Source organism: Mauremys reevesii, linkage group 26, assembly GCF_016161935.1.
Source record: "Mauremys reevesii isolate NIE-2019 linkage group 26, ASM1616193v1, whole genome shotgun sequence".
Lineage (NCBI taxonomy): Eukaryota > Metazoa > Chordata > Testudines > Geoemydidae > Mauremys > Mauremys reevesii.
This window is the reverse complement of record NC_052648.1, coordinates 256,006-281,627: the sequence shown is the minus strand read 5'-3', so window position 1 is coordinate 281,627 and position 25,622 is coordinate 256,006. Positions and strand designations below refer to the sequence as shown.

General features: G+C 44.1%; 1 protein-coding gene across 11 annotated transcripts in view; it reads left to right on the top strand.

Annotated features, from left to right (window-relative positions):
- EPS15L1 (epidermal growth factor receptor pathway substrate 15 like 1) overlaps positions 1-25,622 on the top strand; it is a 91,019-nt gene that overhangs the window by 34,556 nt on the left and 30,841 nt on the right. For all 11 annotated transcript variants that reach the window (XM_039515424.1, XM_039515426.1, XM_039515430.1 and 8 more), the window contains 7 exons: positions 10,541-10,738; positions 11,127-11,291; positions 14,081-14,207; positions 14,575-14,625; positions 15,105-15,241; positions 17,746-17,806; positions 20,220-20,302. In XM_039515424.1, coding sequence (XP_039371358.1) covers positions 10,541-10,738; positions 11,127-11,291; positions 14,081-14,207; positions 14,575-14,625; positions 15,105-15,241; positions 17,746-17,806; positions 20,220-20,302 — 822 coding nt within the window. The remainder of the gene's footprint in view (positions 1-10,540; positions 10,739-11,126; positions 11,292-14,080; positions 14,208-14,574; positions 14,626-15,104; positions 15,242-17,745; positions 17,807-20,219; positions 20,303-25,622) is intronic.

Below are 25,622 nucleotides of genomic sequence, written 5' to 3'. Positions count from 1 at the left end.
TAGTGCTTATCACAGATTCCCATTTTCAGCTATCGGCTGATCAAGTGCAGAATGGTGGTACACTCTACTTTGCTGTAAGCCAACCGTCCTCCCCTCTCCCCTTTGATCTCTGCTTGCAGAGGCAATAAAGTCAGTGTTGTTTCAAATTCATGCATTCATTATTACTTAATTACACAAATGGGGGGATAACTGCAACGGTAGCCCGGGAGGGGTGGGGGAGGAGGGAAGTAACGGGTGGGGTTGTTGTAGGGGCACCCCCTAGAATGGCATGCAGCTCATCATTTCAACAGGATGTCTGGGGCTCTGACCCGGAGTGGCTGTTTGCCTCTCTGGTTCTTTAGTAGGCTTGCTTGATATTCTAGGCAGGACTGACTCTCCGTTAGACAAAACTTAAAGAAGAGAATGACCTGGGGAGTCATTCCCATTTTTGTCTAGGCGCCCCCGACCGACGTCACCGAGGCCAGCCAGGAGCACCCATGACAACAGCAGATGATACAGTATGACTGGTAACCGTCTTTGCTAACGTGCAAAGGCAAGGGGATGCTGCTGTGTAGCGCTGTAGTACCGCGTCTGTCAGCAGCATCCAGTAGACATATGGTGACAGTGAAAAAAGGCTGAACGGGCTCCATGGTTGCTGTGCTATGGCGTCTGGGAATCCAGGCAATCCAGGGAAAAGGACGCGAAATGATTGTCTGCCGTTGCTTTCACGGAGGGAGGATTGGCTGACGACATTTACCCATAACTACCCGCGACAAATTTTTGGCCCCATCAGGCATTGGGATCTCAACCCAGAATTCCAATGGGCAGGGGAGACTGTGGGAACTATAGGATAGCTCTGGGATAGCTACCCACAGTGCAACGCTCCAGAAGTCGATGCTAGCCTCGGTACATGGACGGACACTGGCAAATTAATGTGCTTAGTTTGGCCACATGCACTTGACTTTATACAATCGGTTGCCAAAAATCGAAATCTGTAAATTCAGAGTAATCCCATAGTGTAGACATACCCTAAGACAGAGAATATCTTATTGCCTTTATAGAAATCCATTGTATGCCCACATCTTGAGTACTGCGTACAGATGTGGTCTCCTCATGTCAAAAAAGATATATGGGCATTAGAAAAGATTCAGAGAAGGGTAACTAAAATGATTAGGGGTTTGGAAAGGGTCCCATATGAGGAGAGATTAAAGAGGCTGGGACTTTTCAGCTTGGAAAAGAGGAGACTAAGGGGTGATATGATAGAGGTATATAAAATCATGAGTGGCGTGGAGAAAGTGAATAAGGAAAAGTCCCATAATAAAAGAACTAGGGGCCACCAAATGAAATTAATGGGCAGCAGGTTTAAAACAAATAAAAGGAAGTTCTTCTTCACACAGCACACAGGCAACCTGTGGAACTCCTTGCCTGAGGAGGTTGTGAAGACTAGGACTATAACAGGGTTTAAAACAGAACCAGATAAATTAATGGAGGTTAAGTCCATTAATGGCTATTAGCCAGGATAGGTAGGGAGTGGGGTCCCTAGTCTCTGTTTGTCAGAGGGTGGAGATGGATGACAGGCAAGAGATCACTTGATCATTATCTGTTAGGTTCACTCCCTCTGGGATACCTGGCATTGGTCACTGTCGGTAGACAGGATACTGGGCTGGATGGACCTTTGGTCTCACCCAATATGGCCGTTCTTATGGTCTTATGAGCCAAAGAGGAGGAGAAGACAAGGCGGTGACCAAGATGTAGACAAATGAAGACTATCAGACAAGTTGAGAAGATCAGGTTTTGCCATGTTGAGCTTGAGATGTGGCAGTCCTTCTGCAAGAGGAGATGTTAGAAAGGAACAGGTGATGGGTATAAATTGTGATAGAGAAGTGGATTGGGATGTCATCAACACAGAGATGGCATCAGTCTGTGGAAGTGGATAATCCAGGGGTAACCACCTTGTTCTGTGCACTGTAGGAATTGCTTTAAAAATTAGTTTTCTCTCTTCTTAAAACAGGCTGGCTGTTCCATTGAGGCAGTGTCATCTTATGCCTATTCAATATATTTTTGGCTGATAATGTTGCGTTGATTATTTTTTTTGAAATATCTAAATAGAGTGTCTGGCTATCTGAGGAGTCCAGCATACTCTATCTCCATATTCTGGGAGAAGAGACCCTTCCAAAAGAATATTAACTCTCATTAATGTCTAAAGTTTTAGGGTCCTTTAGGTAAACACGTAAACATGCTGATCTTTTAATGATACAGTTTTAAAAACAAAACCCTAAAGGATGTACTGATTCATGGTGCACACCTCCCTATCACTTTCCTATCAGTTTATGTGGTAGTTACTTGTGACCTTTATTTCCATTTTAGTAGCTTATTTAACTCTTTGCCTAGTCATTTGTATTGTTCTTGGGTGCTGCTGTGAGGTGTTAGCGCGTATACATCTATTTTGTTGTTGTTTTACTTGTGATTGATAAATAAATGGAAAAGAAAAGAAATACAGCAAGATAAATAATGCTCTGGTGCTCTTGTTCAGTTAGGTAACTTTGTTTTACTGGTAACTTAAAATTGCAGGAAGTATTTATTTGACTCAGTCAGTAGTTTCAAACATCAGCATTTGTGTTTCAGTTCTGTATTAGTGCTTAAAGCCACAGGCTTTTAATGCACTGATGAAAATACAGATAAGTGAACTTCTTTAATATCCTGACAAACAGGAAAAAGTTAATAAAAAGTGGGAAGTAGGATTAAGCAATAATATTCCTCTTGTCTTGTGGACTCTGTCAACATTTACAAGTTGCCCAACTAGATATTATTCATGTTAGAGGTGAAAATGCCAATTTTAGAGGAACCAGGCTCAAAGCTGGGAAGTTTGGTTTTGAGTCTTTTTAACGTTTCAATACAGAAAATGTTTAAGGTGCATTATTGTAATGATCAACATTTTAAGTTTGCTTGTTCATTTATAACATGATTTCAGTATAGTCAACATGTTGTCTTTTTATAGAAACTCAGTATGACCAGTTGTGACACTCTACACAACAGAGGAGCGTCCTGTAACCCCCTTATTTATTCCTCATTTATATAATTGTGATATTGCATGTAAAAGACGCCATGTAAGATATTAGGGGAAAGGTTATGATCATGCTGTAAGTTGGGGAATTGGCCGGATATTAGTTTCCCAGAGACAATAGCAAGGAAAGTAACCAATGCCCAAGCAGGTGTCAAACAACCATCAAGAGCCATCGTCCAGCAAGGGAGTTACAGTTCAATGACTCACCTGCATAAGGCCAGGGGCATTGCTCAGCCTTGCCTGGGGACTCAGCAATGCCCACCAGACATGCCTAGACTTTTGTTCTACAAGCACATGGACTAAGGGTATAAAACAGAATACAGTGGCCCCATGCTTGGCCTTTTCTCCTCCCCCCACCTACCCTGCAAGTAACAAGGACACTCAGAAGACTAAAGACTCCAACAGAGGAGACTGGCCACAGGTTTCAAGGGTGAAACCTGTGTACTATGAACTACAATATCCAGTGGGGTGAGAAACTGCTCAATCTAATAAGGTGGAGAGTTTAGACTGCATGCTTTTATTTTATTTTCTTTTGGTAACTAACTCTGACTTATCACTTACAATCACTTAAAACCTATCTTTTGTAATCAATAAGCTTGTTTTACTGTTTATCTTTACCAGTGAGTTTGCCTGAAGTATTTGGTAAATCTTCTCAGATTTACGAAGGCTCGTATATATCCACTTTCTATTGATGAAGTGGGGAACCAATTAATAAACTTTCACTGCTCATCTTGAGCAGTGCAAGACTGTATATTCCGGAGGTACATGGCTGGGAGATTTGGCTGGTGCCTTATTCTGTGTGATTCATGAGTGGCTTTAGGAACATTCATGCAATCTAGCTGGGTGTAGGACTCCACATGCAGTTGTGCTGAGTGATAACAGTGCCTGGAGGGGTTTGCTGCTTGTCACTAGCAAGGCATTGTGAGAGACAGCCCAGGCTGGAGAGTTAAGGGGGCACAGGGGTCCTACATTCCCAGGATGCACCCTGAGGATCCCGTCACACCGGTCATGTGGGTACATAAGAAACAGGAAATTGGTATAACCCTTGTAAATTTGGTTCTGTTGAAAGCTGACCACTTTAATAAATGTATTCAATGTATTTAAAAAAAAAAAGTCTCAGGCAAAGGAGTGATGATCTCCAGCTGAGGTTTGGAATCCACAGGAAAAGCACTAAAGGAACTTTTAAACCAGGTATTTAATGAGTGTCTTGTTTCTAATAGGTATAAATTATCAATTGCATTCCCTGGGTTTTATGTATATCAATAGCTTACATCAAGAATTCTAACTCCAGATGAGTTTTAACTTACTTTACTTCCTTCAATGAAGTAAGTTGGTTTTATCTTTCCTTAGCAGCTGGCAGATCAGATGTTGTAACTAACATTTAATATGATGATGTTCGTCCATCGTTGTTGATGAAGACCTCAACAACTCATTCGTTCGATGACCGGGCTCTGTGCGTCCAAAGATGACTGATCAGTCCGATTCGGGTGTGGAACGTCCTGTCACACATCGGGCAGACATGTGATGGCACTGTCGATGATGTGCGGGCAGCTCTGGACTTGCGCAGCTCACGCTTTCTTTCAGCCTCAGCAGTACGCCTCGCCTCAAAGGTATTACTGCCTGTGTGAATGAGGCTGCGCCATGCTGGACGGTTCAGTACGAGGGTTTCCCATGTGGCAGTGTTGATCTCGAGGGACTTCAGAGAGGTCTTCAGCATGTCCTTGAACTGCTGCTTTTGTCCTCCATGGGAGTGCTTTCCCTGGGTGAGTTCTCCGTAGAAGAGCTGTTTAGGAATGCGCTCGTCTGACATTCTCACGACATGTCCGGCCCATCTGGTCTGGGCTCTCATCAGCAGTGTGTGAACTGACGGCAGACTGGCTCTGGTAAGGACTTCAGTATCGGGCACTTTGTCCTGCCATCTGATTTTCAGAAGCTTTCGCAGACAGGAAATGTGGAAGTGATTGAGCCTTCGTGCATGACTCCGATAGATAGTCCATGTCTCGCAGGCGTACAACAGAGTTGGAAGCACCACTGCTTGGCAGACCTTCATCTTCGTTGGTAGGCTGATCCCTCGACGTTCCCAGACGTTGGAGCGCGATCGGCCAAATGCAGAGCTGGCTTTAGCAATTCTGCAGTTTACTTCATCATCAATTGACACTGCTCAGGAAAGGGTACTGCCCAGGTACATGAAGTGGTCCACTGCCTGAAGTCTCTGTCCATTTACAGTGATGGACGGTTCAGAGTATGGAGCGTGGGGAGCTCAGTCTTCTTGATGTTAATGGTGAGACCGAAGTTGTTGCATGCAGATGAAAACTTGTCCATGCTGGCTTGCATTTCTGGCTCTGTACTAGTATTCAGAACACAATCATCGGCAAAGAGAAAGTCTCGAAGTACAGTTTCCCTCACCTTGGTGATGGCACACAGTCACCTCAGATTGAATAGTTTCCCGTCAGTTCTGTACTTCAGGCCTACTCCTTCAGTGCAGTGTTGAAAGGCATCAGTCACAGTGGCAGAGAATATCATGCTGAACAAAGTGGGTGCTAAAACACACCCTTGCTTGAGGGAAGGCCTCAGATGTTTCACCGTCATCCAGGACACGAGCCATCATACCGTGATGAAATTGACGAACCATTCGTATGAATCTGTCTTGACAGCCAAATTTCGACATGATCCTCCACAGACCCTGGCGACTGACAGAGTCAAACGCTTTCGTGAGGTCCACAGAAGTTGTGTAGAGTTCACGATTCTGCTCTTGACATTTCTCCTGTAGCTGACGCGCAGCGAAGATCATGTCAATAGTCCCATGTCCCTTGCGGAAGCCGCACTCTGATTCTGGCAGTAAGTCCTGCTCCAGGTGAGTGATCAATCGGTTCAACAGAACCCGTGCAAGAACTTTCCCCGCTGTAGAAAGCAACGAGATTCCACGGTGATTGTCACATACCTGGCGATTGCCCTTCCTCTTACAGAGGTGCACGATGGACGCGTCTCTAAATTCCTGTGGAATGGATCCCTGCTTCCAGAAGGACTGAAACAGCTCAGTGAGTTTCTGCAGCAGCACGGGTCCACTGACTTTGTACACCTCTGCTGGTATGGCATCTGACCCTGGGGCTTTGCCACTTGACAGCTGGTTGATGGCTTTCTTCACTTTGTCCTCTTCTGGTGAAGCATCCATGGAGTCATTGACTGCAACCTGCGGCATCTTGTCAATGGCCTCATCATTGATGACTGAGGGGCAGTTGAGAACTGCTTCAAAATGTTCAGCCCATCTCTGGAGAATCTGCGTCTTCTCTGTAAGGAGCACAGAGCCATCAGAGTTCAGGAGGGGAAAGCTCCTAGAAGACTGTGGACCATAGAGTGTGTTGAGGGCTTCATAGAACTGCTTATAGTCGTTCTTGTCCGCATACGCCTGTATTTCATCTGCTTTGGCGCTCAGCCACAAGTCCCACATTTTGCGCAGTCGGTTCTGTACTGTTCTGCCAGCGTTGATAAAGGCGGTCTTCTTTGCCGCTGAGCATAGGTTGTTCTGATATGCACGATGCAGGCGGTGCTTCTCAGCAAGTAAGGCCTGGATTTCTGCATCATTTTCGTCAAACCAGTCTTGCCGCCTGCGTGTAGAGGGCCCCAATACCTTCGATGCAGCTGTATGGACAGTGTTGCGGAATCGCTCCCAGTCTTTCTCAGCGTCATCCTCAATACGAAGATCAGCAAGCTCATTCTCTAAATCTTCCACTAGATTTTCAGTGATGCGGCTGTTCTTCAGCTTCGACACATTGATCCTTTTGAGAGCCTTACAGCCTTGTGGTCATCTCTTCAGCATGATACGGAGCTTCATTTTGGATACTATGAGCCTGTGATCTGTCCAACAGTCAGCGCCGCACATAGCTTTTGTAACCCTGACATCTTGTCTGTCCCTTCTCCTGATGATGACATAGTCAATCAGATGCCAGTGCTTGGAACGGGGATGCATCTACGAAGTCCTGTTACAGGTAGGGAGGCCGAAGACCGTATTGGTGATCAGAAGGTCATGTGCTGCACAAGTTTTCAGCAGTAACAGGCCATTGCTGTTATACTTTCCCACTCCATTTTTCCCGATGACTCCTTCCCAGGCTGCGGCATCGCATCCAACTCTTGCATTAAAATCGCCAAGCAGGATCAGCTTGTCTGTGCGGTGCACTGATGATAGCAGAGCATCTAGTTCTTTGTAGAATTTATCCTTCACATCCTCTGGGTTGGTCATTGTGGGAGCGTATGCGCTGATCAAAGTAGCTTGTTTTCCTTTTTGAAGCGGAAGCTGCATTGTCATGAGTCGGTCATTCACACCCTTGGGGGGACTGGAAAGTTTCCGAACAAGATGATTCTTGATAGCGAATCCAACTCCAGATTCTCGATGCTCATCACTGCTGCAGCCACTCCAGAAGAATGTATAGCCTCCGCCTGACTCAGACAGCTGTCCTTCATTAGCAAGGCAAGTTTCGCTAAGGGCTGCAATGTCAATGTTGTAGCGTGCGAGCTCTCTGGCAACAAGTGCTGTTCTTCTCTCCGGTCTGTCTGCTGTGATGTTGTCCAGTAGCGTGTGCACATTCCATGTGCCAATGGTGATCGGTGTCACTCTAAGTTTTGTTTTTGTTCGACCGCTTTTATGGGATCCCCGCCAGCCGTGGTATGCTGGCCAGGGTAAGGTGAAGCAGGCAATGTTTAGGGCACCTTTTCTAGCCCCCTCCTCATTCTATGGAGGTGAGCAGTGCAATCCTGAATAGGGCTGCTCAGTCGCTCAAGAAGACGCCAAGCTCCACTGCTGCTTCAGTCAGTGAGGAACGATCATTATACCTGAGCCGCCTGCGTGCAGGTCCGCGGCTACAGCTCCCAGTGTATCCACACCTGCTGCTTCGTCCCTCGCCCATCGCCACAGGACTTGATATGATATGTCGAGACTTGCGCATGAATTGGATTAAAGTGAGGGAGAGTTGCGCGACGTCAACCTCACTCTCTCTTCCCAGTTCCTATCTGTATCCAGGACAAGAGTCGAGACGGCTGGAGATAGGGCAGGGCGCAGTGGATGACCAGGACGCCTACGTGTCTTGTCATGCTCTTGAGCATTCCACAACGCTTGCTGTCACCGCCTTCCTGACCATTGAACCAGGTTTCCTCAGTCAGCTGGATCCAGCCTTCGCATGCAATGGGTAGACAGGCCCTAACTCACCGAGGGTCTCAGACTCATCGGCTACCCTCACCTGGTTTAGCCCGCCAGTCGAGACAGTTTCCGGGGTGTGGCCGGTGTCCCATGCTGACAGCTACTTGGAGCCACAGGTGAGAGCTGGGTGTCAAGTGGGGACCAAAGTGGATGAGCTACTCCTAGGAGTACGGCTGCTCCCCCATCAGAGGTACTACCCCTCCCTGACAACCCCATACACCCCAACATTTAATATAAGAGCATAAGAATGGGCATGCTGGGTCAGACCAAAGGTTCATCTAGCCCAGTATCCTGTCTTCCAACAATGGCCAATGTCAGGTGCCCCAGAAGGAATGAACAGAACAGGTAATCATCAAGTGATCCATTCCTTGTCGGCCATTCCCAGCTTCAGGCAAACAGAGGCCAGCGACACCATCCCTGCCCATCCTGGCTAATAGCCATTGATAGACCTATCTTCCATGAATTTAACTAGTTCTTTTTTTAACCCTGTTATAGTATTGACCTTCACAACATCCGCTGGCAAAGAGTTCCACAGGTTGACTGTGTGTTGTGTGAAAAAATATTTCCTTTTGTTTGTTTTAAACCTGCTGCCTATTAATTTCATTTGTTGACCCCTAGCTCTTGTGTTATGAGAAGTAATAAATAAGACTTCCTTATTTACTTTCTCCACACTGGTCATGATTTTATAGACCTCTATCATATCCCCCCATTAGCTGTCTTTTTCTAAGCTGAAAAGTCCCAGTCTTATTAATCTCTCCTCATATGGCAGCTGTTCCATACCCCTAATCATTTTTGTTGGCCTTTTCTGAACCTCTTCCAATTCCAATATTTTTTTTTTTTTTTGAGATGGAGCGACCACTTCTGCACGTAGTATTCAAGATGTGGGCATACCATGGATTTATTTAGAGGCAATATGATATTGTCTGTCTTATTTATCCTTTCTTAATTATTACCAACATTCTGTTTGCTCTTTTTACTTCCACTGCACAGTGAGTGGATGTTTTCAGAGAACTATTCACAATGACTCCAAGATCTCTTTCTTGATTGGTAAAAGCTAATTTAGACCATAGGTGCTGATTCTGTGGGTGCTCCGGGACTCAAGCACCCACAGGGAAAAATTAGTGGGTGCTCCGCACCCACCGGCAGCCAAGCTCCCCTTACCCTCTGCCCCATCTCCTCTTCCCCCCCCCCGAGCCACAGGCGCCAAGTTTTGTTGGCACCGGTGGGTGCTCATGCTCCCCCGCCCCCAACTCTGGCCCTGCCCCGACTCCGCCCCGACTCCGCCCCCTCTCTGCCCTATTGGATCCCTCCCCAAATCCCCGGCCCTGCCCCCCATCCCAGCCCTGACTCTGCACCCCATCCCGGCCCTGACTCTGCTCGCTCTCTGCCCCATTGGATCCCTCCTCAGATCCCTGCCCTGGCCCCGCCTCTTCCCCCAGCGTGCCGCATTCCTCCTCCTTCTCCCTCCCTCCCAGGCTTGCACGAATCAGCTGTTTGGCAGCACAAGCACTGGGAGGGATGGGGGAGAAGCAGGGCGCAGCAGCATGCTCGCAGAGGAGGCGGAGGTGAGCTGGAGCAGGGGGGCGGGGCCACAGGGAGCTGCTGGTGGGTGCTCAGCACCCACCAGTTTTTCCCTGTGGGTGCTCCAGCCCCGGAGCAGCCATGGAATTGCTGCCTATGGCCCAAGCGCGCCATGTCCCCGCTCCTCCGCCTACCTCCCAGCATTTCCTGCCTGGCCGCCACCAAACAGCTGTTCGGCAGCGTTAGCACACTGGTGGGGGGGGGGGGGGCGGGAGAAGGAGCGGGAATGTGGCACGCTCGGGGAGGAGGCAGGGAAGATACAGGGCCGGGGTGGGGATTTGTGGAAGGAGTTGGAATATCGGCAGGGAGGGGGCAGAGTTGGGGGGCGGGGACTTTGGGGAAGGGGTTGGAATGGGGGCTGGGAAGGGGCAGGGCCTAATGGAAGTGGTGGAGTGGAGGCAGGGCCAGGGGCAGAGGGGGTGTTGAGCACTCAGGGGAAAGAGGGGAAGTCTGCGCCTATGATTTAGACCCCATCGTTTTATATGTATAGTTTGGGGTCCAATGTGCATTACTTTGCATTTATCAACATTTAATTTCATCTGCCATTTTGTTGCCCAGTCACCCAGTTTTGATAGATCCTTTTGTAGCTCTTCACAGTCTGCCTGGGATTTAACTATCTTGAGTATCTTGAATATAATGAAATATTAATTATCACAATTAATAATAATGTTACTTTAATTTCAATTTGCACTCTGAAGTTGGCACTGCATGGCAATTTTTTTCAGATTTCATCATTGAAAATGGAGATTCAGTCTCAGGAATCAGATTTAAAATCACAGGAAGATGATCTGAATAGAGCAAAAGCAGAGCTGAATCGTCTCCAGCAAGAAGAGACTCAGCTAGAACAAAGTATCCAAGCAGGAAAAGTGCAACTTGAAACAATAATTAAATCTTTAAAATCAACACAAGAAGAAATTAATCAGGTATTCTCTGTAGTCCTATAAACATCTTTCTCCCTCTTTTAAAGCCCAGTTGTTCAGGAAGGGATGAACTGCATCTACAAAATAAATCCTGCAGAAGAAAAATAGACTGCTATAATTGCATAGGGTTTTGTGACTGCAGACTAGTAGTTTGATTACCAGTTCATGTAAAAAAAATAGTCAGGACAACACTGTAACACTTTGACATTGTTTTTAACCTCACATAGAATTACTCCCATATCTCTGGAGCCCTGGAGTAACCAAATTCCGGAGTGAATGCAATGTTCAGATTTGTCAATGAGTACTAGTTTTCTCAAAGAGTAGCAAGTTGCTTGCTCATATGAGTGTATGTCTAATCCTGCATGATACTGAAATGTTTTTCATTATTTAGGCAAGAAGTAAACTTTCTCAACTTCAAGAGAGTCACCAGGAAATCAGTAAAAGTATTGAACAAAATAATGACGCTCGGAATGGGATTCATGGTGGTAGTATGACGAATTTAGCGGACATAAGTGAAGGAATTGCACAGAAAGAAAGAGGCAATTTTGGAGCTATGGTAAAGACTGAATTAAAGTAACAAGTGGATTTATGGTTCAATGCAGTGTAAAATACATTTTACAATCATTAGATTTGTAACTTGCACCTAAACTCAAATTGTAAAAAGATTTTTATTTAGTTGACTGTGTGATCTTAAAAGGCACTGTAATCTCTGCAAGATGGCAGCCTCCATCCACAGGCTTAGAACATTTTAGTTCTCGTGATGATTAATTCTTATATCTTATCTATGCTAGAAATAGTTTGCTGGTATAGCTGTACTGTCAAACTCTCCTACTGGAGATGCAACTTATTCCAGCAAAAGAGGTCTTTTTGTTGGTATAGCTTATAGCAGTTCTTCAAACTAAATAAGCTATACTGTCCAAAGGAATTGTTGCCAGTATAACTGCATGAATGCAAGAGCTTTTCCTGGCATAGATATTGGTTATGGTTGTGATTTTCCCCCCACCCCCCCCAATACTCCTATGTGACATAGTTATGCAGGTAAAAGTTTTAAATGTAGACCAAACTAATGTGTTGCCTGTCTGACTTTTGGGCTGAGCAAAATAGGAAAACATTTTTTTTTTAATTCCAGTCCAGCTGTTCTCTTGGAGTCCTTCAGTCATGTACGGTTTCTGCTTTTCTGTAGGATGTGAGTTGTACATTTGCACACTTCAGCAATACAACCTAAACCACAAGAGTTTATCCAAAAATAATATATGGACGTCTTTGTCTTCCTCTAAAATATTCCCAGCATCACTGTTCTCTCATCCAGTATATTTATTTTAGCTGTTTATTTTGCCTCCATATATTCCTTCAGGATCTTAAGAACTCTCTTAACTGATTTCCTTTAGGCAGCTATTACTAATAGTAATCCTTAGTAAATTACATAAACAACCAATGCTTACAATTTGTATGTTCATTTCTCCAACTTTGTCATTATGTTGTATCCATCCATATGCTGTTCGTGTGTCCTCTCCAAGGGAAGCCATATTGCAAACCCTTCTGTAAATAAGATGCTTACTGTAGGGTTAGCCTGATTGTACCATGAGCTCCCATTCATAATTTGGAGGCCTATCTAAGGAAAAAGTCAAGTCAAAGAGATGTGCTGATGTATTGGATCTTGTTTGAGCAAAACTCATTGTTCTACATTTGCTATTATACCTGACCACAATTTATCCCAGCATAAGAGGAAGGTTGAAATTTTTTGCTCTTTTAAATAATTGTCATTTAAAATCTTCTGTAAAATTAAAAAGTTATGAACACTGTCTACAAAATACCCAGTTTGAAGGGAGTTTCAAGAAAATTTTATTTTTCCATTTTTATTGGGTTTTTTTTATTTTTTGTAGAAATCAGATTTTATTTTGCTATTTTAGAAGTCTTGATTATATAAAAGTGAAAGTAGAATAGCTTTTTAGGTAGTGTTTCTGTTTTTAGGTATCCAAAGCACTTTGATCTATTTAAAAATAAACATTTAAGTGAAATGTGATAGCATTCATAATATGCAAATACTTATAGAATATTGTATATAGTTTATTTAGTACACTGGCCTAATAAACATTCAGAAAGTACTGTACCTTTCTGCCTTGCATTACTTTGTCTCTGCTCAAGCAAGAAACGGAAAACACTTGCGAAAGAAAGGGATTATCTCAGAACAGTGATGTTCTCACAGACTTGTTGTTTTTTAATACTTTGCTGCTCAGTCTTTGTGCTTTAATGGTTATTGTCAAACTCAATTTCAAGTGGAAGTCTCTGGAATGTTGCTTTTATTAGTAAAGACTGAGAATCACTTATTGGAAGAAAACTCGATGTTCATAGAAAAGTTTGTAAAGCATTTGTTTCTTTCCTGTTTCTTAATCCTTCCTGCCTCCTCTGTATTTTGTTTCTTTTGCTGTTGAAAAATTTAATTTTAGACTTCATTTGTGTCTTCTATACTGAGGAGAGATCCTTTAGTTTTGTAAACTCCAAAGCCTTGTCTGTTGTTGTTAGTAAACATTTATTATGGTCAAATCAATCAGGATTGGAGCTCCATTGTACTGAGTGCTGTACAAACATAGATAAGCGACAATCCCTACTTCAGAGGATTTACAGTCTAGCAGACACAAAATAGGCAAAGACAAGGGTGTAAGGATATATCATACAAACAAATGCATATGATGAAGAATTGACACAACTTTGTCAGTTCATGTGTTGTGGTTGTGGCTTGTTTTTTCTAGTTTATCAAAATTGGCTTGAACTGTGCTAGCAATAACCATAGTTAACCTGAAAACTATCCTGTGGATTACATCTGTGTAGGAAAGTTAGTTTCCAGCATAGCTAGGGTAGCATGTTTTTAGAAGAAATCCATCCCATTCTTGCTTGTCAAATGGACTGGGGTAGATCCATTCGAAACAGTTTTGTTATAATTGTTCCTGCTCTACCATAGTTTAGACAGCGATCAATAGCCAAAGATTTGTGGAAAGATATATTTATCTTGGAAATTAAGATGTTTTACATGGAATTGAGGCTTTTGCAAAATCTAGATGGGTGGAATTTTAGAAAGTTTTTGTGAAGGCATTTCAGAAATTAATACACAAAAATCAGAAATAACACATTTTTGTGTGCTGTATGCAGTTATTGATGTTCTGTGTAGCCTCAAGCAATGTATTTATGACATTTGCTTCAGTTTAAAGGGCACTTCTGGTTTCAATAAGGAGCTTCTTGAATTTAAAATAACATTGAACAGGAATAAGATGCATCAGAATTCTAACTGGATGATTAATCATTTTAATATTGATAAAATCTTTGTGATATTTCTCTTCTTAATTCTAGGATGATCCCTTCAAGAATAAAGCGTTATTGTTTAGTAATAATACACAGGAATTGCATACAGACCCATTCCAGGCTGAAGATCCATTCAGATCTGATCCTTTTAAAGGAGCAGACCCTTTCAAAGGCAGTAAGTAACTGATGGCTAATATAAGAACCAGAAGACCATATTGTACTATAAATGTATTTTTACAAACTGTGCTAATCTTATTAACTGAGTGTATGTCTGCAGTGCCCTGCAGTTTGGACTAAGAGGTGTGAAGAGCAATGCTCACTGAAGTGCTGCACTGTAACTTCCCTGTGTGGATGCTCTGGGTACAAACTTAAAGGTCCAGAGTTTACTCTTTTAAGTTTGCTCCTGCAGCATCTACACAAGGGAGTTACAGTGCAGCACTTTGGTGTGCCTGCTGTTCATACCCCATTAGTGAAACTATAGGGCAGTGAAGACATTCTGTAAGTAGGTGACAAAACAAGATCTTTTTCTTTTTTTTACCTAGATGATCCATTCCAGAATGATCCCTTTTCAGAACAACCACCTGTTTCAACAGGTAAAAGCTTTTCCTTTTAGACAGATGGGATATAATTTATAGCCAAATATAGATATGCCCAGTATAGAGCTGGCCTTCCAAGACTTCAGATTCCCAGTTTAAACTGGGGAGCCCAGAGAGAGAGAGTGTGTGTGTGTTTGGTTTTTAGTTTAAACGGGGAAGCCCAGAGTATGTGTATTCGTGTGAGTGAGCTCAGGAAGAAGTTTATTAAGGTATATACAATTTTATTAAATGTAGTTCATAATTGTAATATAAACTCCATAAAACATCAATTTAATTGGAATTTAAAATAATCATAATAGTTTCTCCTTTTTTAGAGTAGAATATATCAATCATTTATTATTTGATAAATAAGTTTGAGATAAAGGCATATTTGTTCTGACTCCTTGCTAATGCAGGATTGTTCCCTATAGCACATTGTCTAGTGTTTTACCTGTAAAGCAGTACATTTTGTTTACATCCCTTAACTCTTTTGCTAGACCCATTTGGAGGGGATCCATTTAAAGAAAGTGACCCATTTCGTAGTTCTGTTTCTGAGGATTTTTTTAAGAAACAGGTGAAGAATGACCCATTTACCTCAGATCCATTCACAAAAAAACCCACACTGCCCTCAAAGGTAGGTAATTTTTAAATTTGTGCATATTGCACTATAATAAACTTTTCTACTGTTATGCAGGTACCTTGCCTAAAAGGCAAAACAGGAGAAAGGTGTCTGGAGATTTTCTTTTCAAGTCTTATAAAGGTGACATGTGACTAATTACATTCTTGAATAGTGGGTGTGAATTACCAAGTTCTGCTCATTTCCATTGGAACTGATAACTTACAGCTGTTACAGCAGCTCATCATGAGCTCTTATACTAGGAATTAAATTAACCCCCTTTGCCTTGTCTCCATTTTATGGAAATTTTGTCCTGGACCACACTACCATCAATGTGAAATAGTATGCATTGCCAAACATCCATCATTCTGTAACTGACATACTTACTCAGTGGCACAACATAAGTCATACAATACCAACTTTATATGAGTATTCTTGGTAGGTAATCATTTTGGGTATTTGGCAAAGTTGTGTTGGTGTAACATAATTCATAATGGATTTGAATAAAGAGTAGTTCAGAGTCAAGATTTTGTACTTGCCTTACAGCTAAGGCTTCACCAAATTCATGGTCCATTTTGGTCAATTTCACGGTCATGGAATTTTAAAAATAATAAATTTTCATGATTTCAGATATTTAAATCTGAAATTTCACGGTGTTATAATTGTAGGGGTCCTGACCCAACAGGGGTTAGTGGGGGCATCGCAAGGTTATTGTAGGGGGGTTGCGGTATTTCTACTTTTACTTCTGTGCTGCTACTGGCAGTTGCGCTGCCATCAGGGCTCGCTGGCTGGAGAGCAGCAGGTGCTGGCCAGGAGCCCAGCTCTGAAGGCAGTGCCACTGACAGCAGCAGCGCAGAAGTGAAGGTTGGCATGGTATGGTATTGCTACCCTTACTTCTGTGCTGCTGCCTTCAGAGTTGGACCCTCAGCCAGCAGCCGCTACTCTCTGGCCTCCCATTGCTACACTTACTTCTGCGCTGCTGCTGGCAGTGCTGCCTTAAGAGCTGGGCGCCTGGTGAGCAGATGCCACTTTCTGGCCACCCAGCTCTGAAGGCAGTGCAGAAGTAAGGGTGGCAATACCATGACCTCCCCTACAATAGCCTTGCAGCCCCCCCCCCCCCTCTTTTTGTCAGGACCCACAGTTTGAAAAACTCTGGTCTCCCCTGTGAAATCTGTATATTATAGGGTAAAAGTACACAAAAGACCAGATTTCACAGTCCATGACACGTTTTTCACAGCTGTGAATTTGGGAGGGCCCTACTTATAGCAGAGTAATGGTATCCTTATGGTGAAAATGTGTTTCAGAGAATTCCTTTCTATTTACAAGCATAGGGCAACATTTTCAAACTTCAGTGCCTAAAGATATGCAGCTAAATAAGTGGCCAGATTTTCAGAGCTGATGAGTACCTGTAGCTACTGTTTGTTTATTTAATGAGAAGTTTTCAGCAGCTCTGAAATTAAGCCAGGTCTATTTAAATGCCAACTTTTGGCACTCAAGTCTGAACATTTTGATAACCGACTTCTGTACAAGTATGTTCTTGGCTTTGCATCATAGACTAGTACCAGCTTTATTTTACTGTAAGATCCCCTGCTCTGGAATGTGTTCTGCTCAATGGAATACTTGCCTTTATTGTCAGCAACCCCACGTTGTATCATTGCTATCAAAACTTACATACACTAATAATGTGTATTTATCCAACAAGAGTATTTCATAGTATTTGGTCAAATTCAAAGTCCATCAACTATACAAGAATTATACTAGAGCAGAGGTTCTCAAACTGTGGTCTGCGAGCTTCATTCAGGTAGTCCGCGGATAGTTCCCTCTAAGGTGCATGCCTGGGTAGCTGCACATTGAAAGAATGAAGGGCCACCCACCTAATTAGTGGAGCCATGCAGGTGTCGCTCCACTAATTAGGTGCCTGGAGAAGACGCACATGTAAGGTGAGGTATGGTGGCCTTGGGGGGAATAGGGGGTAGGTGGGAAGGGGCACTGGAGTGAGAAGAAGGGCTGGGGGGAATTTGGGACATGCAGGGCTGCGGCAGCCAGAGAAAGAGTCGACTTTCCTCAGCTCCAGGGCTATGGCTGCCAGGGAGAGATGGCTCTCCTTCCCAGCCTCAGCTCTGTGGCTGCTGTGATGGGGGGGAGACCCCCGTCCTTCACAGCCCCAGATCGGAGGCTGCCATGGTGGGGGAAAGGGGGCACATCCATCGCATTAGAAAGGTAAGACTACTGATATTAAAATATGTGTCGTGTGCTTTTATTTGTAGAACAAAAAAACCTTAATTATTATTGAGGATTTTTTTATATAGCGCTTTTATCCAAACAGGTGGTCCGCTGAGACATTCAGCAATTTTCACGTCGTCTGTGGGGAAAAAAAAAATTGAGAACCACTGTACTAGAGATTAATTTGGCCTAGAATAGCAGTTTTCATAATGTATTGAAGATTTTGGTATACACAGAAAGGTAAGTGCAGAATACATTAAAATTATTAACATGCCATTTCTTCTTTCCTCCTCATTTAGCCTGACCCCTTTGAAAGTAGCGATCCTTTCACATCTTCAAGTATCTCTTCAAAAGGCCCAGGTAAGAGGGAAGTATTTTCTTCCTGTAAAATGCACAGGTAAATTGTGCTGCCTTTTTGACACACAAGTATGTCAGTTAAAATTTGGAGATTGCTAGAGCCAGTGCATAAGCATAAGCAGACCAAGCAATTGCTTAGGGCCCTAAGCAGCTCAAGGGGGCCCCCTATTATTAGTATGTGTTGTGGGGGGGGCCCAAAAATATTCCTGCTTAGGACCCCCAATGGGCTAGCACTAGCCCTGGAAATTGTACCCTGTTCGCCCTCAAGCCTCGGAATAGCAAAAGCAGACTGCAATTCTATGGGATACATCATCACAATGTACTTATTACAGACTGTCAAGGGATATTCCACACATGCGCTATGCATTGCTCCTAACCTTTCTTCTAAACAAGCAGTGAAGAAACAGGAGATAAATTACATCCAACCTGACGCAACATTAACTCTTTTGGGAAATTCCTCTTTAAGTGGGGAATTCCAAGTGGGTAGGGCAGTCCCTGGCAATGTGACTCCAGTGGAACCATGCTGCCGGGGAGCCGGGAGATGTGCAGCTAGTGCAGAGGGTCTGGATGCAGACGGCTCTGTCCTTCTAGCAGCTCTCTCAATATCCATAGCTTCTGAGGACCAAACTACCTGGACCTCAGGTAGGAAAACCACACACCTCACCCAGGGGCAGAATATGGAGAAATCTTCCATGAGGGGAGAATTTTCATGTGCTACCCCTTTTTCTCCCCTTCTCCTCTGGATGAGACAGTCTGGGTCTACCTTCGTTAAGAACGTGTCTCATTTGAGCATGGCTGATTCTTATTGGTAAAAAAGACTTCAGGGTGACTTATAGAAGTTTTTAAGGTCATGGAAGAGTTTGCTGAAGTTGATAAATTGTTCATATTGGTTATGGGCTTAATTGAGGAACAGAATTTAAAAATTAGGATATTAGAAATAAACAGGAATTTAGAGATACTGTTTTCTAACCTTTGGAAAAACAATGCTTGAGAAAGGAATCTTTGAGAGAGTTGGAATGTGGTCTGAGTAGTCTTGGGTTTGTACATGGGGAAACCCAGGAAAATTAATCCAAATTAATTAAAGGTGTGAATTTAAAGTGGATTATTTAAACCACTGTGTGAACACCATCTTTCAGAATTAAACGAGTCTGAATTTGATTTATCTAAGGCAGGGGTCAGCAACCTTTCAGAAGTGGTGTGCTGAGTCTTCATTTATTCACTCTGATTTAAGGTTTCGCGTGCCAGTAATACATTTTAACCTTTTTAGAAGGTCTCTTTCTATAAGTCTATAATATATAACTAACCTATTGTTGTATGTAAAGTAAAATGTTGAAGAAGCTTAGTTTAAAATTAAATTAAAATGCAGAGCTCCCCAGACCAGTGGCCAGGACCCAGGCAGTGGGAGTGCCACTGAAAATCAGCTCGTGTGCCGCCTTCAGCACCCATGCCATAGGTTGCCTACCCCTGATCTAAGGCCTTGGCTACACTGGCGCTTTACAGCGCTGCAGCTTTCTCGCTCAGGGGTGTGAAAAAACACCCCCCTGAGCACAGCAAGTTGCAGCGCTGTAAAGCGCCAGTGTAAACAGTGCCCCAGTGCTGGGAGCGCGGCTCCCAGCGCTGTAAGCTAATCCCCACAGGGAGGTGGAGTACCTGCAGCGCTGGGAGAGCTCTTTCCCAGCGCTGGCGCCACGACCACACTCGCACTTCAAAGCGCTGCCGCGGGAGCGCTCCCGCAGCAGCGCTGTACAGCTGCAAGTGTAGCCATACCCTTAACTAAACCAAATTAAGGCCACTTTAATTCTGAATGAGGGTGTTCACACAGAGTTTTAATATGGTTTAAATAATCAACTTCAAATTCATACCTTCTGTTAATTCAGATTAATTTTCCTGGGTTCTCCATGTAAACAAGCCCTTAAGTAACAGACAAAGTCTGAATGAACAGCATTAAAAAGAAACTGTGGCCTACAAAAGAGAGCTTGAATGGAGTGAACAGATGGAAGTTCAACTAATTGAGCTTCTCTCCTTATATCTTTCCCTCTTGGTAACAGTTCATGTCTTGTTACTGCCAAATTTTTCACCCAAGGGAAAAAAAATTGATCATTCTTTTAGTTCACTAAAGTCATGATTGCTGACTTGATGGTATTTTATAGCAAATGTTTTATGAAATCATGTCAGCTCATATTTAAAGAGACTTTGTCATGATTTTGACTACATCATAAAGAGAAAAACATGACTTTCCTGTGAATTTATTAAATAATTTGTGCTATTGGCACTAGTATTAAGAGGACTTTTTTATGTTGGTCTCCTTTTTTAATTTGTCTGGTGATCTACTTTAGTGACAGTAGATTTTTCCTCTGTCTAGGTATTACATTAAACAAAATAAAAAACATATAGCTTTGTTCTATACTTGTTTCAGATCCTTTTGGAACGTTAGACCCGTTTGGAAGTGGTGCCTTCAGTAGCAATGAGGGTTTTGCAGATTTTAGCCAGATGTCAAAGGTAAATGTTACCAAAGGAAGTATCAGTCCTTCTCTATAAACATGTTTTTCATTTTTATTTTTAATTTGATTCTTGATGAGTGTGAAGAAAATAATAGCATTATATTGAAACAAGCAAAATCTTGCAGTCACATTTGGAAAAACCCTTTGAAAGGGACTAGTGATATAATTATTTTGGACACAGTAGAGTTTTAATGACTTGTTTGTCTGTGTCACCAAAATCCTCTACATTTTTTGGGGGGAGTGGTAGAGGGGCGTGTCTGTGTTCTAGTGTAATTTAGGTGACCAAATTATTATTATTGAGTTACTCTGGTGGTTCCGTAGTTAAGATTGCGTTTACATGGAAAACAGGATTCAAATCCCTTCATTTGACTTTCTGTATTTGAATTTACTCTCCAAATTTTAACATAACATAACTCTTTGTTATTTATTTGGTCAAAAATTTGCTAACTTTTTTTCCAGAGGAAATATTTAAAAGTGAACATTTCTTGAAATTTCTCCAGAAAGTCCAGTTTTTTTGGGGGGGCTCCTTTACTAACAAAGACATCACAAATTAAAACTTCAGAAAGTCCATGTAATTTTTTCCAAGATTCTTTTTGGAGAGTTAAAATGAATGTCAGTCACCCAACCTTTACTGTCAGCCTTACAATGACAAGTTGAATGTGTGTGCACTTTAGAGAAAATATTGGGTAGGAAATAGATTTTATTTTCTAAGGGATTTTCATAAACAGGGAAAGAAAATAAAACATTTAAAGATACATTTTCAAGTGATTTTAAAATCATAATGTCTTTGTGGCCAAAATATTTCCTCTGTGTCTTGTTTTGCTTATAAAGCTTTTTTCCTCCACTGGATGGCAGCAGCCTCTACAAATAGAGATGTTTGGTTTTAAATAGCAGAACTCTCAGTAGGGTCTCCCTATGAGCTTGAGCCTTCCAGAGCTTTACCTACAGAACTCCTTTTTTGTTGCAGAATCAAAATTTAACATATGTTTCAAAACATGATAAAACTGCAGTAGAGCAATGAATAAATAAAAGTGGAATCACTTTTTATATATTTATTTGTAAATGGTTGGCAGGGTCCTTTACAAGGGGTGGGTTCTGGGAGGGAGTTTGCTTGCGGGGTCAAGTCTCGGGCAGGGGGTTAGGGTGCAGGAAGCAGGGGCGGCTCTAGCGATTTCGCCGCCCCAAGCACGGCAGCATGCCGTGGGAGGCGCTCTGCCTGTCGCCGGTCCCGCGCTCCAGTGGACCTCCTGGAGACGTGCCTGCGGAGGGTCCGCTGGTCCCATGGCTCCGGTGGACCTCCCGCAGGCACGCCTGCGGATGCTCCACCGAAGCCGCAGGACCAGCGGACCCTCCGCAGGCATGCCTGCGACAGGTCCACCGGAGCCACCTGCCGCCCTCCTGGCGACCAGCAGAGCACCCCCGCGGCTTGCTGCCCCAAGCACGCGCTTGGCGTGCTGGGGCCTGGAGCCGCCCCTGGCAGGAAGGAGTATGGGGGGCAGGCTCTGGGAGGGATTTTGGAGGCAGGGGATTGGGAGGGGCAGGAGAGGGTGAGGAGTGCAGCATTTACCTTGGGCGGCTCCCGAAAGCAACACACACACCCCTCTGGCAGCAGCTCCCAGGCAGAGGGCCAGAGTGATCTCCACACACCACTGCCCACAGGCACCGCCCCCGCAGCTCCCATTGGCCACAGCTTGGGGTGGGGTCAGCGCACAGAGACACCTCCCCCACCCCGGGCCACAGGGATATGCCACCCGCTTCCGGAAGTGAAGTGGAGTGGAGCAGGCGGGCAGGAATCTGCCTTAGCACCATTGCACTGCCAGTGGTGGCAGCGGGGGCCCTGGGCCTTTTAAATTGCTTGGGGGTGGCAGGCGGGGCCAGGGGAGAGACCCAGCTCCGAACTTTGAGAGACGGGCCCCTTGATCTCATATTGGTGGAGCACAGGCCCATATAACTCGCCACCCCTGCCCGCAACCCAGAGTTGGCTGGCACTGCTCAGCTGCTGGTATCTGTTTGCTGTGTAGACAAACTTACAGAAGTCTTCTTCAGGTCTAGGAAAGGTGGGACAGATTGTTTAGCATAAGTAATTAGCACATATTATAAGGGACCATTCAAGGTAGAATGGCCTGTTAACACCTCTGCAGTCATAGGACAAAAAGAGGGGGTTAGTGGGTTACAGATAGTTGTAATAAGCCATAAATCCAGTGTCACTGTTTAGTCCATGATTTTTAGTGTCTAGCAGAGTAATGAATTTTAAGCTCTCAGGCTCATTTTTTGAAACTGCAATGCAGGTTTCCTTTCAGGATGCGGACTGATAGGTCAGATATAGAGTGATTGTTTTGTGAAAAGTGTTCACCCACAGGTGATAGGGTGTTCTTGTCTTTTATCATTTTCCTGTGTGAGTTCATTCGCGAGCGTAGTGATTGTCTTGTTTCATCCCCATAGTTGTTGGGGCATTTAATGCACTGGATGAGGTACACCACAAGTTGTGATAGGCATGTGTAGGGTCCATGGATCTTGAGAGGTGTGTTTGGGATGATCATTGTAGCAGTGGAAATATGTCTGCAGGTTTTGCATCTCTTGTTCTGGCAGGATTGTATGCTACAGATCTTTTAGTGTGCAGTAGAAGGGTCCATGGGGCCAGTTAGTGCACTATAGATTTACACCCCAGCTTGCCATGTACTAACTCTATGTATAGACAAACCCTTAGGAACAAGTGTGTGTATGTGAACATAAAAGAAGTGATATGTGACAGCTGTGAAATAGTCCTTTTTTATATATATGAAATTTTCAATAGGTATGTACGCATTGAGTACATTTTACTGCATCCAGTACTCCAAATACCAGATTAGTTACTGTTTCTGTACAGAAGGATAAGATAAAAATAGGAATAAAATACAGTTTTACCTCCCATTCTTTCTCCTTATTATTCCCCAAGTGCCTTTTCTCTCTTGTCAGGATTTTTCTAGGGATAAAAATTGTAAAAAGTGCCTTAGGTGACTTAAGGTCTAAGTACCAATGAAAATTATTAGGAGTTAGGCTCCTAAGGGACTTAGGTGTTTTTGAAAGGGAGTTTAGAAGGTGAGTGGGAAGGGAGTGGGAGTCCCTCGCCAGCCGTAACCCCTTCCCTGTGGCCCCCCCCAAAACGCTAAAACCTGTAAACCGAACCACATTCCAAAACTCCTTTCTGTAAACCACCCTTCTACTAACTAGGAGACAATGCAGGCAGAAGCCCAGCAGCAGAGTGGGGGCTATCCAGTTTATTGCACTGAGTGTTGCATGTATGATTACCTGCCCTGTGGGTGGGTGGCGTATGTGTGCAGCCGGTGCAAGGAGCTCCTGGCCCTCAGAGACCATGTACGGATTTTGGAGGCCAGGGTGGCGGAACTGGAGGAGCTAAGAGAGGCAGAGAGGTATGTTGATGAGGCTTTCCGGGACACTGTAGAATTGTCCCACCTCTGCTCAGACAGCTCCTGTGCTGTTGAGGAGGAAGAACGGCCCAGGGAAGTAGAGCAGTCGATGGGAGCAGAGGGAAACCTTCCCGTAGTTGGGACCCTCCTTCCAGATGGTGCTGGGGTTGCCTCTCGCACTGAGGTTGCCTCTCGGGGGGAGGGAACTCCAGTTTCTAGGAAAAGCCAGGTGTTAGTAATGGGAGATTCGATTATTAGAAATGTAGATAGCTGGGTCTGTGATGACGGGGAGAACCGTATGGTGACTTGCCTGCCTGGTGCGAAGGTTGCGGATCTCTCGAGGCATCTAGATAGACTTATGTGTAGTGCTGGAGAGGAGCCGGTGGTCGTGATACATGTAGGTACCAATGACATAGGGAAGGGTAGGAGAGATGTCCTGGAAGCCAAATTTAGGCTGCTAGGGAAGAGACTGAAATCCAGGACCTCTATGGTGGCATTTTCAGAAATGCTCCCAGTTCCACGCGCAGGGCCAGGTAGGCAGGCAGAGCTTCAGAGTCTCAATGCGTGGATGAGACGATGGTGTAGAGAGGAGGGGTTCACGTTCATTAGGAACTGGGGAAACTTCTGGGATGGGAGGAGCCTATACAGGAGAGATGGGCTCCACCTAAACCAAAGTGGAACCAGACTGCTGGCACTAAACATTAAAAAGGTTGTAGAGCAGTTTTTAAACTAGGAGATGGGGGAAAGCCGACTGCTGCAGAGGAGCGTGTGGATCGGACACAGACTTCTCTTAGGGGAGAGTCTGATGATAGAGAATCATAGAATCATAGAATTCAAGATCAGAAGGGACCATTATGATCATCTAGTCTGACCTCCTGCAAGATGCAGGCCACATAAGCCGATCCACCCACTCCTTAGCAAGTGACCCCTGCCCCATGCTTCGGAGGAAGGCGAAAAACCTCCAGAGCCATTGCCAATCTTCCCTGGAGGAAAATTCCTTCCCGACCCCAAATATGGCGGTCAGCTGAACCCCGAGCATGTGGGCAAGACTCTCCAGCCAAACCCTCTGGAAAAGGTTATATCATACCAGGCACATAATTGACCTATTGACTAAGCCCGTTATCCTATCATACCATCCCCTCCATAAACTTATCTAGCTTAATCTTAAAGTCATGGAGGTCCTTCGCCCCCACTGTTTCCCTCGGTAGACTGTTCCAGTATTGCACTCCCCTGATGGTTAGAAACCTTCGTCTAATTTAAAGCCTGAATTTCCTGACTGACAGTTTATATCCGTTCGTCCTCGTGTCCACATTAGCACTGAGCTGAAATAATTCTTCTCCTTCCCTGGTATTTATCCCTCTGATATATTTAAAGAGTGTAATCATATCTCCTCTTATCCTTCTCTTGGTTAAGGAAAACAAACCGAGCTCCTCAAGTCTCCTTTCATACGAAAGGCCTTCCATTCCTCGGATCATTCTAGTGGCCCTTCTTTGTACCTGTTCTAGTTTGAATTCATCCTTCTTAAACATGGGAGACCAAAACTGCACACAATACTCCAAATGAGGTCTCACCAACGCCTTATATAACGGGACTAGCACCTCCTTATCCCTACTAGAAATACCTCGCCTAATGCAACCCAAGACCGCATTAGCTTTTTTAACGGCCACATCACATTGCCTACTCATAGTCATCTTGCGATCAACCAGGACTCCTAGGTCCTTCTCCTCCTCCGTTACTTCCAACTGGTGCGTCCCCAGCTTATAACTAAAGTTCTTGTTAGACATCCCTAAATGCATAACCTTACACTTCTCACTATTGAATTTCATCCTGTTACTAATACTCCAGTTTACAAGGTCATCTAAATCTCCCTGGAGAATATCCCGATCCTCTTCCGAATTGACAATACCCCCC